Here is a 17288-nt window from a genome sequence, read left to right on the forward strand (position 1 = left end):
GGCTCAGGCCCTGGCACACAGTACATGCTCGATAAATGGTAGGTGTTATTGCTGAGAAACAGATTCATTTAAGGGGAAAATTAATATTTTGATAGTGCGGGAAGACTGGTTTAATTTCCTCTTCGTGCCATAGAAGAGGAAATGTTGTTTTTATAATTACCTAATGAATATTATGGAAGAAATTATTGCACAAATGAAAAATCGTAGTTCACCACTGAACTAACAAAATCACTGGGAATTCATAAGTTATGGAAGTTGAAATACCAAACTGAAAAATCAAGTTGCAGTACATTTCCAGTGATAATGCCTGAAATTATTAAAGCCATCCTGGCTACAAAAGCGGGCAGCTACCACCACGGGGACGTGGAGCCCAAGGGCACACAGACTCGCCAAAGAAGGCCGTCTGGGGCCAGAGGACAGAGCAGTCTGTGAGACTGGCAGCGCCACTTGGCCTCGCTGAGTTAGACAACAGGTGCTGAGCCGCTGCCAGGGGTGGGTATCAGGATGAGAAAACTTGCTGATGGCCCGTGATGAAGCTTTATGTTAGATCATAAAGTGCTGAGCCCGCACACCAGGAGAGGCCAGCTTACATACCAAGGGATCACTTGATGTGCTCACTTGATAATTTTTTCCCTCTCTCTTTCACAACACCTCCAGTTTGTCTCTCTCACTCATTTCATTCTCTCCCTCCCTCTTTTCCCAGCATGTATTTTCTGTCTGTCACCTATTTATCCTCTCTCTTTCTCTCTCTCATTCTTGTCATTACTTCCCTTAAATATTTACTCCCCATGCCTTTCTGGTTTTCATTTCTCAGTACTCTCTCTGGCTTTTGTAGCATCATGTAAAATCCAACGTGACTGAATACAAAACCTAAGAACATTACTTATCTGTGTAATATATGATATCATGGGACATGTGATTTTATGAACTACCAGTTGGTCCAAGGTTCTGAGGCCACAGATTCATATATAGATAACATTCATAGCATGAGGAAAGTGAATTGAAATGAGTTTGATTTTAATTATTAGCTCATTTAATTTAGACACATAAATTGACAAAAATTTAAATTTGCATATAAAATAATAAGGTGACAGCCTATATAGGCCTTGATCAGCACTTGATGATAATACTAGGCTTTCTAAAACATTTCTTATGAATTATATTTTATTCATAAATATTTAATCCAGAAGGGAAGATCCCAGTTTGCCATAATGGAATGTAGGTGTTTTCAGAATCCATTTGTAGATGGCCTATGGTCTATTTATTTCTAATCATTACCTTCAATTCATAATTGTCTACACTAATGAGAAAGGACCCTTCAAAGCAAAAATATAAAATAGCAGGAACTACAATGTGAGTCCAGGAGATAGCAACCCCCAATAACAAATGAGCCAGGAAACTAGAGGGCAAGTCCCTGCGGAAAGTTGAATGAAGAGTCCTAACTCTGAAATGCTACTGGCATTTTTGATGTCTGTCCCATAGATACTCTGGTTATTTTTCTGGTACTATCTGAAAATAATTGTATTGTTGGAAAGCAAATAGAGGCCCTTTGATTGATGAACTCAGAATTCATATTAATTTATGAGATTCTAGGTACCAGGTGCTCTGCTTGGTCCTAGGGATTCCCAGATAAAAGGCGCAGCCCTGCCCTCCAGGAGCCCAGTCTTGTGTGGACACTGAGGCAGGTACATAGTAGCCCCACAGAGGGAATCATGATGGGACTGCAGGAAGGGCTAGTTAAATAAAGACCATGACCAGAACAATATCAGTGTGTTTTATAAATACAACAAAAGCCTTAAAAGGGATAGGACCAAGCAACTGCCTGAGGATTTTGAAGCACTTTTATTTTTAAGCACCCTTTATTTATCTGACGCTCCTTGATTAGTAAGAAGTACAGTTTTAACAAACTTTCTTTCATTGGACACCTACCCAAGGTAATTGAATGTAAAATCTACCACTTATTACCAATCCACATGTTAGGTTTGTGATAACGACATAACAGCTATGGAAGATAAATAGATTAGACGCTTTCCTTCCCCACAAGTAGTTTTTAATGTGGTGAGAGAGATGAGTTATAAACCAAAATAAACTTATTTGCAGAAAAGAAAGGAGGGAACATTATAAGTGTACTGCTGTGCATGTGCAGGTTTGGTCTGAGGGACTTTCTTTAATGCCTGATGTGAGTGCAGGTAGAGACTTGTTCCCTGACCAGCTGACAGCATCCTGTAAACCCTCACATCCAGGACAGCCCTTGGAACCTGTAAGGAGCCTTTCTTCCCTGCATCTTGACTTCCAGCCACCAGTGCTGGCCTGTTATTCACTTGGGAGTACATCCTGTTTTTCCCATCCACACACCAGGGCTGATGAAGTCCCGTGGTGTCCTTCCACCCAGTGGTTTAACTGGCCCAGTCCCTGACTGGTGACCATCCTCATCCATTATATTTTGGGCCCTTGCTGTTAAGCAGAAAGTTTTCCAATATATCAGCCAATAAAATGAAAATATTAATACTGCATTAACCAAGTTACAGGGGTTTCTACATTGAAAGAGGCAAGTCATAAACGTAGGGTAGAGACCAAGGTTGCTAGCCTTTGGCAGACTTTGCAAACATTACTAATGTTGAAAGGAGAGAGAAAAGGTTCAGTGTTAAAGGAAAGGGAAAGCTTGGATCCCCACTTGCTTCTGCTTAATCTTTCTGAGCCTTCTTAGTATATGTCACCAGGCTCTCCTTAGAGGTATTCTCACGTATGACACCCACCCAGGAGAGTTAACCAGTGTCTTGCAACATTTTACTGTTTACTGCACTAGTTGCCAAGGATAAAAAAGAAAGCTCTCAAGAGACACTTCCTGTCTACAGAAATCTTATAATCTGGAAAATGAAATAAAACAAGAATACAGAGAGCAACAATTATAAAATAAATATTAATTACGAAGTTCTGAGGAAGCATAAAAGAGAGACATATTAATTCCATTAGCTCTCTAGTTCATGATTCTTTCCCTTTATAATTTAAATTCCTGTGTGGAGTTAGAGAGAGTGGTTGGTAGGGGTGAAAGAAGCCTACGCCCTGAGTACAAACCTAGCAAATGCTCCCTGTGTGTTTTCAGATCCCATTGTGATTCCATCTTAAGTAAGAACCTCTGACGCTGCAGCCTTGGATTCCATTATTCTTTTATTAACAACAGTATTTACTGGATGTTATCCATGTGCTGGGCACATTCAAGTTGCCGTGGATACAGAGGTGAAAAAAAAAAGTTTCTACTGTCAGGGAGGTGTGTTCTAACACACTGAGACTCTTCCCTCCCTGGCAGCCACAGTAGCTGTGACTCCTGTATTGTTGTCACCCAGTCCCCAAAGTGCTCTGCTGTCCTGATACCTCATTTTGACATGTCAGAGCAGTGTGGGTAGTGAGCACCGTGTGCTAACATCGTTGTCGATACTCGTCTTTCACATGGCATCCCGCAGATCCAAGCAGAATCGTCAGAACTGGTATTTAGGCCCTTCACACGGTGTGCTAACTGGGGAGGTAGAGTGTAAGAGGCCCTTCCTATTGTTGCTGCCTAATCACTATAGAATAACCAAAATCAAAACGTTTCGATTGAGAAGTTTCAGTAGAGAGAGGCTTATTGCCACCCATTGGAGAGCGGGCTAGTTTATTGGAAAGAGAGAGAAATCAATTAGAAAAAACAAAACAACCACAAAACAACTTGGTATTTTCAGGGATATCCCAGGCTAACGTCTGTTAATGGTGCATGTGGGGCCGGCCTGTGACCTAAGACACAGCAGCTGCGACCGTGAGAGTGAACAGCAAGGAGAGGGTTTCCGTCTCCGGCCAAGGGCCTGCTCAAGAGCGAGGGGGCCAGGGCCGAGCCCACTGGGGCTCTACGTCTCTTCAGCCCGGCAGAGGCTCAGGGTGAGAGGGGTATTAGGAAAGGGAGCAACTTAACCTTCATCGGGGAGTGCCTGGCTGTCTCAGAAGTGAGGTTTGGCTGTCTCAGTTACCATTCTCAGGGCGTGATCACTGTTGTCAGGACTCAGTCAGTCAGTTGTCAACCTCAAATTGTTTCATTTTGTGTTATTTTGTGTGATTTTATTTTATGTTGCCTTTTATGAGCGTACACAGAGCGCTCTGCTTTTTTGATAAGCTAGTGATAAACTGTAGATTCCAACTAACAAATATTCTTAAACTTACATCAAAGGGAGTGCCCTTGTTTCTGAGGGAAAACCTGGAAACAGAGAAGGGAATGCGCAAAAGCACCTCTTGCAGTATTTTTGGTTCTCAGAGTGTTTATATCCTCCTGGTAGTAACTTTGAGCACCAGTAGCCACATAGGACTCGAGAGCATGGAAAGGATCGGCCCAGGATGCCCAGGACTCAGCAATTCTAAACACAAAGAAACCCACCCCTTTTGTGTCCCATGTACAATACTCTGTTCCCTCTACTGTTCCCGCTACTCTGCACCGTCCCCCCTGCTCTCCACAGAGATGTACTGTGCCACAGTCATGAAGTAATTACAGGGGTTGCTTTCACCTGCCAGAACTCATGCTCCTTGAATTCTGACTTACTGATCTTATTAAACAAATAAATAATGCTGTCACCCTAGAAGACCACCCAGCTCATTTCAATTAGTCTGTCACTGTTAGAAAGTATGACCGTCAGGTTTGTTTGCTTATTCATTCATCCGATGAACAGTTACTGAGGACATATATTAAGCCCACATATATTAATCAGACCCTCTGTCAGGAGCCAGAAATACCCAACCTGAATAGAACTCACTATCAAGTGGTAAAGCAGACACATTAAAAGATAAATTACAATATATAAAACACCACATATTATTTAAAAAAAACAAACACAGAAAGTTAAGGATGCTAGGGGTACAAAGAAGGGAGTCTCTAAGTGCCTAGGAGAGTTAGGAAGAAGCTTCACAGAGCAAGCGAGGCCTTAGATAATAGATGTTCTAGGATGACTGTGGTTTGTGTAGCAGAGAGGAGGAGGTAAACAATAATATTCCAGACAGGAGTGAATGACACATTTTAAAACAGTGTCGTTAAAGAGCCTACCTGACTTGGGAAATGGTGAGACATTCTCCCTTGGCAAAACCCAGAGTGCTGGGGAGAAGAGAGGAAATAGTGCCGGAGAGGCAAGCAGAGGGCTTGCTGTGAAAACTAGTGGGTGAGGCTGTTGGGAGCCGCTATGGTTTATAAGGAGAACAGTGATACAGTTAGATTTGCATTTTAATAAGGCCCTTGCCAAAAGAAGGAACAATGATTGACTGGAAAGTGGGGGTCAGGGGACAAACAGACTAAGAATAGGAGACCAAGTAGAAAGAGACAGTGATAGCTGAGTCGAGAGATGGTGGAGTCCAGGGTGATTTCTGGGTCTCCAGCTTGAACAACTAAGTTGTGAGGTTTGCTAGGAAAGGAAAGTTGGGAGGGGAATGGATGAAAGGAGAGGTTGGAGTCAGAAATATAAAGGGGAAAATAAATGATGTAGCATAGATCATGGGAATCCTGCAGAAATGAGGAAGTATGATGACTAAGTATGATCCTGAGCTGACCAATAAATAAGGCAGTGAGGACTACTCCCATTTCGAATGACTAATCATGCATTGGCCCAACTTGAATAAAAAGGAATTCACAACTAGATAAGTGCTACCGGGAAACAAAAATAATGATTGACCCTACTGTCATTACTCAAGATAACATATACATCTTCTTTTGTTAAAATAAGTCATTAATGGTTTATAAATGATGCTTCAACATGTTATTTTTAAAGAATCAGTGCCCCCAGTATCTGCTTTTTTATCTCTGTGACCTATTTGCAAGTAAATTGCCATAGTCCTAAAAGGTTAGTTAGATGAGTTACATTCATATTTTATAGTTTCAAAAATCCTGCTTCCTGATCTTTGTTCATTTGCTCCTCTCCTCTTTCTCAACCTTCATTTAATTTATAATTCTGCCTTCTTTTCCTTCCTTATTTAAGAAATCACTGTCATCATCCATTTTTCAAACTCACCTACAATTTGATCTTTCGTATTTCAGCTTTTTGTTTTGTGTTCCAGCCTTTATTTTCTTAGCTTGCTTTATAGAGATTATTAGGATTAACTGCATATTTTAGCATGCATTTCAGTCATATATTAAAATGTCCCCTGTTTCGTATTTCACTTCAGATCTCTCCTGGATTCAGAATATCAGGAGACATTTCACGCCAAACTTGCCCATCTCAGTCCTGTTCTAGGCCAGCCTCCTTGATGCATGCATGTCCAGGTTCCAAAAGAGGTGTGGTGGAAGAAACCTTAATGAAAACACGAAACCACTGACCTATCCTGAGGAAGCCTGAATCATCAGATTGGCCCTAGAATCACCCTGATTTTCCGTGAATCCTCCCGGCTAAGCTTGGCCCAGAATAAGACCAATGTCAAAGCCAGAGAGAACAGTGGAGCAGGAGACCAACTTCCAAGAATGGGAAAAAACATGAACTTTGCCCAAGAATTTTGAAAGATACTCATTTCAAATTTATAGTATCTGACTCACATTCCCAAAAGTTTCCCTGTGTTCTTTTCTTTAAGCTTTCTGCTTTTCCTTTTCTAACCTTGGACATGCTGCCTAAAATACCACTCCCTTTTTTCTCCTTCCATGCTGAATTCTATGCCCCTTTTTCCTGCTACCCATTTCATTACTGAGATTATATACTTATCGCTTTTTTCCCTTAAAAATTTCATGAATGTTCAGTTTTTCTGCTATTCCATATGTAGGCCAATATGCCAGATTTTAAGTATTTAGTGATATAAATCTCCCAATGAGGTATGATCAGTTTCATTCCTAGTACAAATTATGCCTACACTGCATTGCTTTCTGAGTTAAAAACTGTACATTTCAGAAAATAGTCACTTTGTAAGAGTTACTTAAAAAGACTAAAATAATAACTGAGTTTTAACAGTGTGAAATAATAATATAAAATGTGAAAAAGGAAATTGCAGTTGCAGAAATCCTACACTGAGACTACACTTTCTCCCTCTAGCATTTTTTTTTCCTGTCCTGTTCATTCATCCATTCAGTCTGTCATTAATACTGCAAACATTTATTAAGCTCCTACCACATGGCAGGTTCTGTGCTAAGTCCTGGTGATACAAGATGACTAGTAAACAATCACTAACCTTCAGGAGCTCACTCATGGGAAGAAAAACATGTAAACAAATTATCTTAACCATATATTCAGAAAAAGCATTCTTACATACAAAGGACCACAGATAACACCTGACATAGTAGCACTTAGTAATGTGTGTCAAGAGGTCTATATCCCACTACCATCTTCACCTTCAACCAGACAAGTAGCCTCTGTCCAGTTGCAAAACCTCTGCATACATTAACACTGAAGTGGAAATGTGTGTTCTGTTCATTCAGCAAGCGTTTATTGAGCACCTACAGTGTGTCAGGCTCTGCTGTATATTGCAGCTTCAAACGTGGATAAAGTAAGGTGCTTTAATTATCTAGCAATTTAGCAATGGCGACCAACACATAAATAATAATTTGTGAGAAAAGCTCTAATAGGAAAATGTATACAATAAATGAGCGCATGAATTAGGGAGAAGTTAATTCATCCCTGGTAATCAGAGAAGTCTACAGAGAGGAGATGATGTGTCAGCTCTGCCTTGGAGGAGGACTGCATCCAGGGAACAGGTACTGGTGGGGTCATTCCAGTAGGAGAGCCCAGCTTGAGCAAGGACGTGAGATGTGAAAGGCCAGTGCTTGTGCACCATTATCCTCCCTTCTGGAAGGCATGAGGAAGGGCCAGATGGTCCTTGGTGGTCTCATCCAGTATTAGAGTATCAGTAATTCTAGGAACTATCCTCCTCTAAATAGTTAAATGAAGGACTTTGTGGCCATTAGGAGGAGTGGGTGGATATTTATGTTCTTTCTATACATTGAAAGTCTTCGAATCTTGAATCAGTCTTTTGTTTCCATTATTTAAAGATGGAAAATTATTCAGGGAAGAAAGTCCAATCTTAAGATTGTCTTTTGAGGAAAGAAATAAAGACAAAAACAGTGAAACTCTCCAGCTCTTCCCAGCCTTGCCCCAGTAGGAGTTAAGATCTGGTTAGAATGAGCATCAGTCACCTGGAGAAATGTAGTGCTGTCAAGGTTTATATTTTTGATTTTTTATTAAAATTTTCACCACAAATGGATAATTTAGGGTCAAATATAGTTTTTGCATACTCTATACTAGCTGTGATTTGCTTGTCTAATTAAAGTCTATCTACTGATTGTACTAAATTCACAGCATTTTAATGTGCCTTTTCATTTCTATATTAAGAACAAAGAAGAACTGTGGAACAAGAAAGAGTACAGACAATGCGTACAGTTTTGATTGTTAAAACCTGTGGAGGAATTTCTTGGCATCTTATCTTCCCCCAGCCTGAGTAATCTGTGCTAGAAATCACCAAAAAACATACAATATTATAGGTCAGGTCAGAGCTTTTTGGTTTGAATTCGTATTGCCTGCTTCTCTAAAAAACAAGCACACAAAACAGTGTCTGGTGTATAGTAGGTTCTCAGTAATTATTTGCTGAGTGTATTTTAAATGAAGTAAGTCATTGAGCACAGTCCTTGGGGTGGCAGCCACTCCACAGATGCTGAAGGGCCTGGAAGCGGCAGTGCCCTGAGTATCAGCACCAGGGTGGGAGGGTATTTGTGAAATGCACTTAGAAACTTCACTGATGGGCAGTCTCCATTTCAACTGCACCTCCCGTGCCTGTGTGGATTCACTGCTTTCTAAAGATCATTCAGCTTGTGAAGAGCAGATGCTTATCTTCATAAAGCTGTGATAGACAAGCACAAACATGATTTAGCATCAGAGAAAAGGAAGCTATTTTTCTGAAGTTGATGTCTTTTTTTTCTTGGCTTTTGTGTGAACAGGACATTCACTCAACTTAGAGTAACAAACAATTCCTTCATGTGTTCTTGACGCATCAGCCCTTTGAAGGGTAATGCTGGCTGTGCAAGAAAGGGTGATTATTTGAATTTTAACAAAAATTAATGAGTATTTTGGGGTTTATTCACAAGAGGATTTGAAATTTCTGCTGTGAAATGGGGAAGCACAGAAAAAGAAGGATGATGGAAATATACATTCTTAAGGACTAAGACTGCAGACTATGGAAAGAAATTGAATGATTGGAAGCTTTTAACCTGTGATGGTGGGTCTCTGGAAGAAGCTGAATTTTACTTAAATAGCATCAATGTAAAATATATAGTTTCCATGCAGTTGAAAAAGGCCAATAATTTAGTTATTTCTTTTCTACTAACAAGAAATAATTAAGAAGGGGAAGCCAGTTTTAACCATTGTATACAGAAGGATTTTCCAGTTGATAACATAATGTCTAAGGCAAGAAATGAGAGCTCCATGTGGCATTCTTTTTCATTTATATTCCTTTCAGTAATGAAATAGAATCTGTTCCCTACATCTACTTCATTAGAATTTTTGAAGCACCTGTCACCTATCATCGTCAGTTTATGTGTATTTCAAGTTTTCCCGTTGAACAAATGTAGTAGTGCAGGGTCCATACGTCCACATATCTGGGGGGGAGATTCCACGTGGTTTTTGGATTACCTGTCTGCACTCCTTCTCCCATTTATTGTTTGGAGTATGTCACCTTCTGTCAATCTAATTACTTCTCTCAGAAAAGGCTGTTCTCAGCTCAACTGCATGACAATTGCTGCCTTGTGAAAACATCCCAGAAGCCTCCGCAGTCAATTGATCTGCCCCACAAGTGTCACTCTCACATGGAAGCCTGACTCCAGATTTGCAGAGTTCTCTGAGGGAAGAGTTTCTTTAGATACGTAGCAAGAGAAGCTGGTAGTTTCAGTAGATCTCTTGCCTTATCTTGACTTACAGAATAAATCTTCTCAAACATAGTCAGCTGAGAGACACTTAAAATATATACATTCTAGCCCCTGTGAAAGAATAATGATTTAAGTGCCTGCATCACCTGACCAATAACATTTATAAAGGATCAGAGAAGCTTTCAAAGGCCAACGACAGAGATTTTAATTTTACGAGAAAAAGGCCGTAAGGAATAATGCTTATTTATCCATTTAGTAATCCCTTTAGTTAATATCATCTGTTTATTACTGTGATAAAGACAGACTTGGCTGAATCTAATAGTAATTCTTTTGTCATCATTAAACAGCTATAGATTTTTAATATAATAAGGATAAGACTACTCTTATGGTTCCACATTCAAACTGTGGTAAAGTTGTGCCATTACTTCCATGTTCAGAGCTTTGTAATTCCACTGTAACCATTTGTTCTTGGCAGAGATGTGTTGTACAAGCTCTCAGATGAAAATAATATTTTTGAACAATTTTTCAGTGTTCTGGTTCTGTGATTATGGGAATTTGGAACTCAATATTAATATGCTCTTGGGTTTTGTGTTTGTATATCTCAAAATGCTCCTTTTTTAAATAATACAATTTAACCTGAAATAAGACTATAAGTGCCTTTAAATGGTAGAGATATTTCATTACTTAAATAGTGGTGATATTCATTGTTGAATGTTGTAGTCGGATATAAGAAGAATTTACTGGGAGAAAACGAGCCACCGTTTCCCTCTTATTCCCATCACTGCCATTTCCTTTGTGACTTCATGCCACTTGCTTTCTTTACTTAATAGTTCATTTAAGTGTTCAGGTATAAAGGAGCTGTTGATCTAATTCATTTTTTAACCTATAAACGGAGAAATGTTTTATTGAACAACAAGCAGTCCCAGTTGGTCTAAAATTTGACGTCTAAGAAGTATCAATATTTTAGCCATATTTTTATACTTAAAATTTTCCCACAGCCTAATTTTTTAAAAATTCTAGTTAGTTTATTTCAGTGTTCAGTCCACTGCTATAATTACATATGACTAGGAGAGGTCTATTTGACAGCTCTCACCTCACACATCACGAGTGTAGGAAAGCCTAGGCAGGGGCAAGGTGACCCCACAGTGCCCTGGAGGGAGGCAGGAGGCTTGGGCCATCGTGCTGGGCCATGCTGGCCTGAGACCCGGCATAAGGTTTCCCTGAAATCCTCATGGAAGGTTTGTGAGAGATAATGAGTTAATATTTATGGAGATCTTTCAATAAAGTGTAATTGATGTTTGAATTTTTATAAACCAAACACAATATCTACCCCTGAAAGCTTTGTAAGAATATTTAGCACACATGTACATGCCAGATGGATTGTAATGACAGTTGATAGGCCTCTCCTAACCCTTGCGTTCTGTTGTCAAAAATCTGCACATCAAAACAACTATAGTTTTCACAAGAAGATTTACTGGATAAAAGATTCGGGTGCACATTGAAAAATCTACCGTCTAGATAAGACTGTAAATTAATGTTATACAAGATAAGACTTTAAATTAGGGGTTTATATAAGAATATTCTTAATATGCCTTAGAGAAATATCGGTAGATAAATTTTGAAAAAATACAGATAATGTGTTCTTGATCTTACATTTTTTTTCAACATAAGTGGATTTTTATGAAAAATTTGTGGAGTGTGATGCAAGACACTCAGAAATTATTCTTAAAAGCTCAAGGATATGTGGAGATCAAAGCAGAACCACGTCATAATACAAGTAGTCCTCATCCGGAAGAGTGTTTTTGTGATTGAGATAATGCTAGCCAAAGAGTTTAAAATGTGAGACATTAAGTTAGCAAATAAAATGATTACTCTAACGTATTGTGACATCCTCTATAGTAGTATTATAGGAGCCCTCTAGGAGTACTTATTCCGGGTGAAATATGATAGCTGTAGATCCACGAAAGGGGGACAGGTGGCCCCACCAATGATAAATTCCCTAAGATTGTAAATGTATATTTTATCATCGTGTGTCAAAATATTCATTTTAATATTCAAACATTTTACCACATAATAAGCTATAACCATATGTTTGTTATATTATATCACTATAACATTAATAAATATTTACAGAGCCACAGTGTTTCATAGATGGATTCAAATGGTAGCTCTCAGGTTGATTTTAAGTGAAACTCTTTAGTGCCTCAGAAACTAATTTTTAAAATGTTAACATGTTACACGATAAGAGCCAAAAAGTTTAAATTTTTAAGATTGACACCCCCTTTTCAACTCATGTTGTTTTATTTCTTTCCCCCAATTGCATGAATTAAAAATAGAGTGTTATCTCAGCTTTGAATTCCTTCGCTTGATGTTGCAGCTTTTGCTTTATTTGTACGTGAATTCGGTCTTTAATAAAGATGAGCTCTGCTGAACTTTCCATTAATGAGAGACACTTAGGTACACAGCTCTTTATAAACGATTCGGTAGTACCAGGAAAATTCAGAAATGTTGCTAGTCTATTAGTAATTAACATGGCAAGCCATGTGATTGATTAATCAGAAGTTTTATAATCTCTAGAAACATAACTGTCGCTGTAAATCAGATCATGTCCAATTAAGTTGACAACCATCAATTTAAAAAAAAAAGAAAAGAAGAAAGTAAAACTCAGGACTCCTGACTCATACTTTTCCTGTTACAGTATTACATGAGTATTTATCCTTCTGCGACAGCTGAAACTAGACCAGACGTATATGCAGGAGACAGGAGGTTGGAGAGACGGCACTGACTTTTCGCTTTCATGTGTCAGGAGGCAGTCTCAGGGTGACCCTCCTCTGCGGCAGCCAGGAGGAACTTTTGTTACTTTGGCCGTTATTGACTTGGTTACCTTTCTTCGGTGTCCTTTGGCTTCCTTACTCAGGTCATGACAATAAACCCCTAAGCTCATCTGTGTTGGCTTTTCTTTCAGCCTCTGTTGAGGCAGACAACTTTTCAGTATTACCAATTTCAGTACAGATTTTCACGTATATAGAGCTCTAACTAGACTAAACAAAGGTGATTCTCCTTATGATCACAGTGTCTGAACATTCTTAATGAGTACTTCGTGGGAATGCTAGCTGGGTTCTCTTAGTGACTTTTGCTGTCAAGTGCATATCCAAAGGGGTGGAAGGACACTTTTAGCGCCAGCCATTATGTTAAACTCAAACCAGGGATCTGTTTCCACCATTTCTGCTTTTGTCATGATCACATTTTCTGAAATCATTGTGTAATGTCCTAACTTCTAATTTTTCTGTGGGAAAATAGTGTTGCAATTTGCCCCCTTATTTGTATTCTTCTGTGATTGTCTCTCGCTAGATATTTGGAGCACATGTGAATTCCAGATCAAGAAACTTCAATCCTCTTACCATCTTTGTTCATTGAATTTGGTTTTAGAAGGCATATTTCCCTTTTACTTCTTTTTAAGTAGTAATGAGTGCACTGTTGAAATGACTCACGGTTTCTCTCTACGGTTTCTTTACCCTAATGTAATATATAGCACATGTAATAACCTAAAATACTGGCAAGCTTGAGCGTCTGTGACACCCCTGAATGTCTTTTACAGCCTTTGTCTAGGTTTGAACTTTCCAAATTATGTATTTCAGACGTTGAGAAAGAAGGGCCTTAATGGCTGTGACAGCCCAGATCCTGATGCAGACGATTCAGTAGGTCACAGCCCTGAGTCTGAGGACAAGTACAGGAAAATTAACGAAGATATTGATCTAATGATCAGCAGGCAAAGATTGTGTGTAAGTACTCAAAACACCCTTCATTTTTTTTACTCTTGATATTTCTCTGAACCTGGCAGGCCTTGAACAAGAAAGAAAACAAAGGCTGTGAAAGCCCCGATCCCGACTCCTCTTATGCACTCACCCCACGCACTGAAGAAAAATACAAAAAAATTAATGAAGAATTTGATAATATGATCAAGAGCCATAAAATTCCTGTAAGTACCAAAGGTAGATGGCTGATCTGCTGATAACTGCTGCAGTAACATACCTTAACCCTTTCAGTGAGGGCTTTCTCTAAGCAACACTATGCAAAGTCAAACCCAGAAAATAGCCATCTCATCCCAAGGGCAGTTGGCTTAGAAAGCAAACCCTAGGGGTTGCTGAAATTATGTCATCTAAAAGATGGGCCATCAAGAAGTTCATTCGGAGGTAGCAAGTTCACAGGAGGAAGAGAAAGATCTATGTGACACACCCTGAATTTGCACAATCTCTTAAACACACAGTCCACACAAATCACCAGGCACTCGTCAAACACTGAAGTCTCCTTCTGAACGAGGATTGACTGTAAGATATATAGATACATTTCTACTGAGCTCAGATACACAAGTGAAACTGCAGTTCTCTCGTGTAAACTGACGCTCATCACCCAAGTAAAAGCTTATTCCTGAATGAAGCGTCAGCCCTCTCCCTAAACATGAAATTCAGCAGCAGCACTGAAGGGTTAAAGCTAATGCTCGCTGCAGGGAAACAGACTGCATGACAACCTAATGGTAAGATTTCAACATGTTTGTGTGCTGGGGTGATTTTTAAAGCTTTGTCAGAATATTCGCTTTGCCTACACCAACATTTTCCACGCTTTAACATTTGGCTAAATTTTGTCTTAACCAAGTCAAAAAATTCCTAACAATCGATCATATGCCTTGCCATATTTAAGAGAAATAACTCTGCATGTGTGATTTTGTTTGCCCACATATAGAGGGGGAAAGTACATACCTTTTACTCTAGTCCGTCATCAATCAAGTGGTGTTCATTTCGTGACATAAAGTAACGCAACTCCAGGTTCACATGCCTTCTGAGTAACTGACATTAGTGTCCGAACCCTCATTGTATACCGGCTCCTTGGTAGATAATTAATTTCTTTCTCAAAAAAGCACATTTTTTGTAAGTTAGGGGAACAGCCTAAACCTGAGGATTGAGAGAGACTGCAATGAAAATAGGCCTCAGCAATTACAAGTACAGATATCTGGGGACAAAAGCTCCAGGCCAACTCCACAACGGCACTCACAAGATAAATTAATGCTTTACGCATAGTAGGTGCACAGCCAACCCATGTTGGATTAAATTGAACACTTTAAAACTTATTTATAAAATGTATGCTTATTAAACTTTATGTTCTCATAAATATATGTCCGCTTCTTTTGTTAAATGAAACAATGGCAGCAGGAAATCTTCTGTTGAATCAGAATTATTAATATACTGTATCATGAAGGAAAGCTACCTGCTGTAAATTCTTAAAGGTTTCGTGAAACGGAGCACTAGACACAGCATTTCCACAGTGAGCATTTGGTCAGATGAAACATTTCCTATCAGATGCAGCGATGCGTTCTTGTTATACCCAGAATTCTTAAATGAAATCTGTCGGGATTTTATCTTGCCCAGAAGAAGGAAAGAAACAGCTTCTTTGGGCCAATTTTTAGTTCTTATGGCCTGAGTTTCTCTAACTATATAATAAACTAGTTTAGAGCTGCTAGGCGCATTTGTGAATGTAAGGTTTTAAGGGGAAGCACGTTAGGTGTCTCAGGAGGAATCCCCAGCACAGTAAGAAAAAGGGCGGTGGATGTAAGACTGGCGATCACTCTCCGTGTGTGTGGAGCTTTAACCCCCGAAGTTCTGGGAGAATGCCCATGTTTGCACATTGGATCATTTCCCCCATGCTCTGGGGGGAGAGAGGTGTAATGCATACCTGGATTCCCTCACTATATTTCATCCTGTCGTGTAAAGAGTTCAAAATCAGGATACATGATTTCTTAAGAGGTGCAGTGGTGTGTGGCAGGGGATGGAAAACCACATTAGAGTTTACAGGCAGAGCTGGGAGAAGGAGCCACACAGCTCCAGGCTGTGCCTCCAAGTCTTCGTTTCTTTAGTAAGTGCTTCAGTCTCCACGATGAAAAGCCCAGTTTTCGCACATCGCTTTCAGTTGCTGGAAGTAAATTTTGTTGAAAGTTTCCACAGCTGCTAAAACATTTACAGCAGGGCAAGGACACTCTGCCCTTTGTATGGAGAGAGTCTCTCTGCCTCTTTAAAAACATTACAAGACTGTTTTTCTATTTCAAAGACCCAGGTTGAAGAGTTTCCCTTTTAAAATAGAAAATGTAATATTGCAGTCACCTGTTGGTACCATCTAATTTATGCCCTTATTCCTCAATTACATGAAATAATTCATGGATGATTTGGAATCTTGTTGACCAGCATTTCCTCACGCAGGGTTTGCCATGGTTCATGCTGGGCTTCACAGCGAGGAAAAACAGCTCCATTTGAGGAACCAGGGATTAGGAAATGGGCTGAAGGAAGGAGGGGCAAATGCAAGACTGGTTGAGAGGGACCAGGAAGGGAGGAAGTGGAAATACAGATGTATTTTCTCCAAATAATGGACTGTGACGAGAGAGAAGTAATACAGTAACTAGGATCAAGGAGGAAGTTAAAAGGAAAAGCACTTGAGATGATTAACATGCAGAGGAGGAATGCTTGAAGGAAGCAAAAGATGGGACATGTAGGTGCAATGGGGATAAAATAGTGGAGCTTCCCAAGGAAGGGGAGGAGGATGGGTGGGAACAGGAAGGATTTGCAGACGTTATCAGGGTGGTAGGTGGGGAGAGGGAAGTTGAGGGGGTGACTACCTAATGACCTCTGTTTTTATGCTGAATTCAGCTTCTGTAGGTATTGAGGTGGGGGAGCAGGTGCTTGAGAGAGGGCGAGAGTGACGCAGGCACAGACATTGTGAGGAACTGGGTTGGAGGGGTGGCAAGCACAGGCCAGAGTCGTGGGGCGGCCTGGAGGGGATTTGGATACCAGCATGCGGTAGTCACTCGTCATCAGGGTTATGTGCTTCTTTTCTCTAGCTGGTTCTCAGCAGCCTGGTAATGGTGGATCAAGAGTTAAGGGTGTCAGTAGTGGCCCCAAAAAGGGATTCCGTTCAATCATTCACATTAAATGAAAGAGGGCCTATGAACTAAAAATATTTTATTAAAAATATTTTATTTGCCTTTTTATTGGACTTTTCCTTGTGGTAAGTTTGGGAAGATCATGGGTTTTGGATAAGAGTTCAGATACCTTTCTGACCACGGTGACTGACTTTGGTAACCATGATCCGTTTGTTCAGGGGTAGAAACTAAAAGCTTTTTCGCTCTCACGCCTGTATCCCTTAAAGCCTGGGCCAGCGTCATGGGCGTGTGACCTGCGCAGTTACACAGGGCCCTGCTCTCCTAGGGCCACGCTTGGTTAAATGCTCTGCTGTCACCATCTCGAAGGTCTTAGTAATTTTTTAACAGGGGCCCCACGTTTTTGTTTTGCCCTGAGCCCTGCAGATTATATAGCCAATCCTACTTATAGCATTTTATTTAATCACCCCCAATTCCCTCTTCCTTCTTGTCTTGAGGGTTCTAAAATCTGGAGCCTGCCCCTGAAAT

At 40.0% G+C, this 17288-nt stretch overlaps 1 protein-coding gene across 15 annotated transcripts in view; it reads left to right on the plus strand.

Moving 5' to 3' along the window:
• Positions 1–17288, plus strand: part of MEF2C (myocyte enhancer factor 2C) — a 163517-nt gene that overhangs the window by 110651 nt on the left and 35578 nt on the right. For 11 of the 15 annotated variants that reach the window (XM_057739499.1, XM_057739507.1, XM_057739595.1 and 8 more), the window contains one exon: positions 13477–13620. In XM_057739499.1, the coding sequence (XP_057595482.1) occupies positions 13477–13620 (144 nt within the window). Of the gene's footprint in view, positions 1–13476; positions 13621–13679; positions 13818–17288 lie in introns of all 15 variants that reach the window. The other 4 variants (XM_057739579.1, XM_057739586.1, XM_057739601.1 and 1 more) reach the window with 2 other exon arrangements.

This window comes from Hippopotamus amphibius, chromosome 1, assembly GCF_030028045.1.
Source record: "Hippopotamus amphibius kiboko isolate mHipAmp2 chromosome 1, mHipAmp2.hap2, whole genome shotgun sequence".
NCBI lineage: Eukaryota > Metazoa > Chordata > Mammalia > Artiodactyla > Hippopotamidae > Hippopotamus > Hippopotamus amphibius.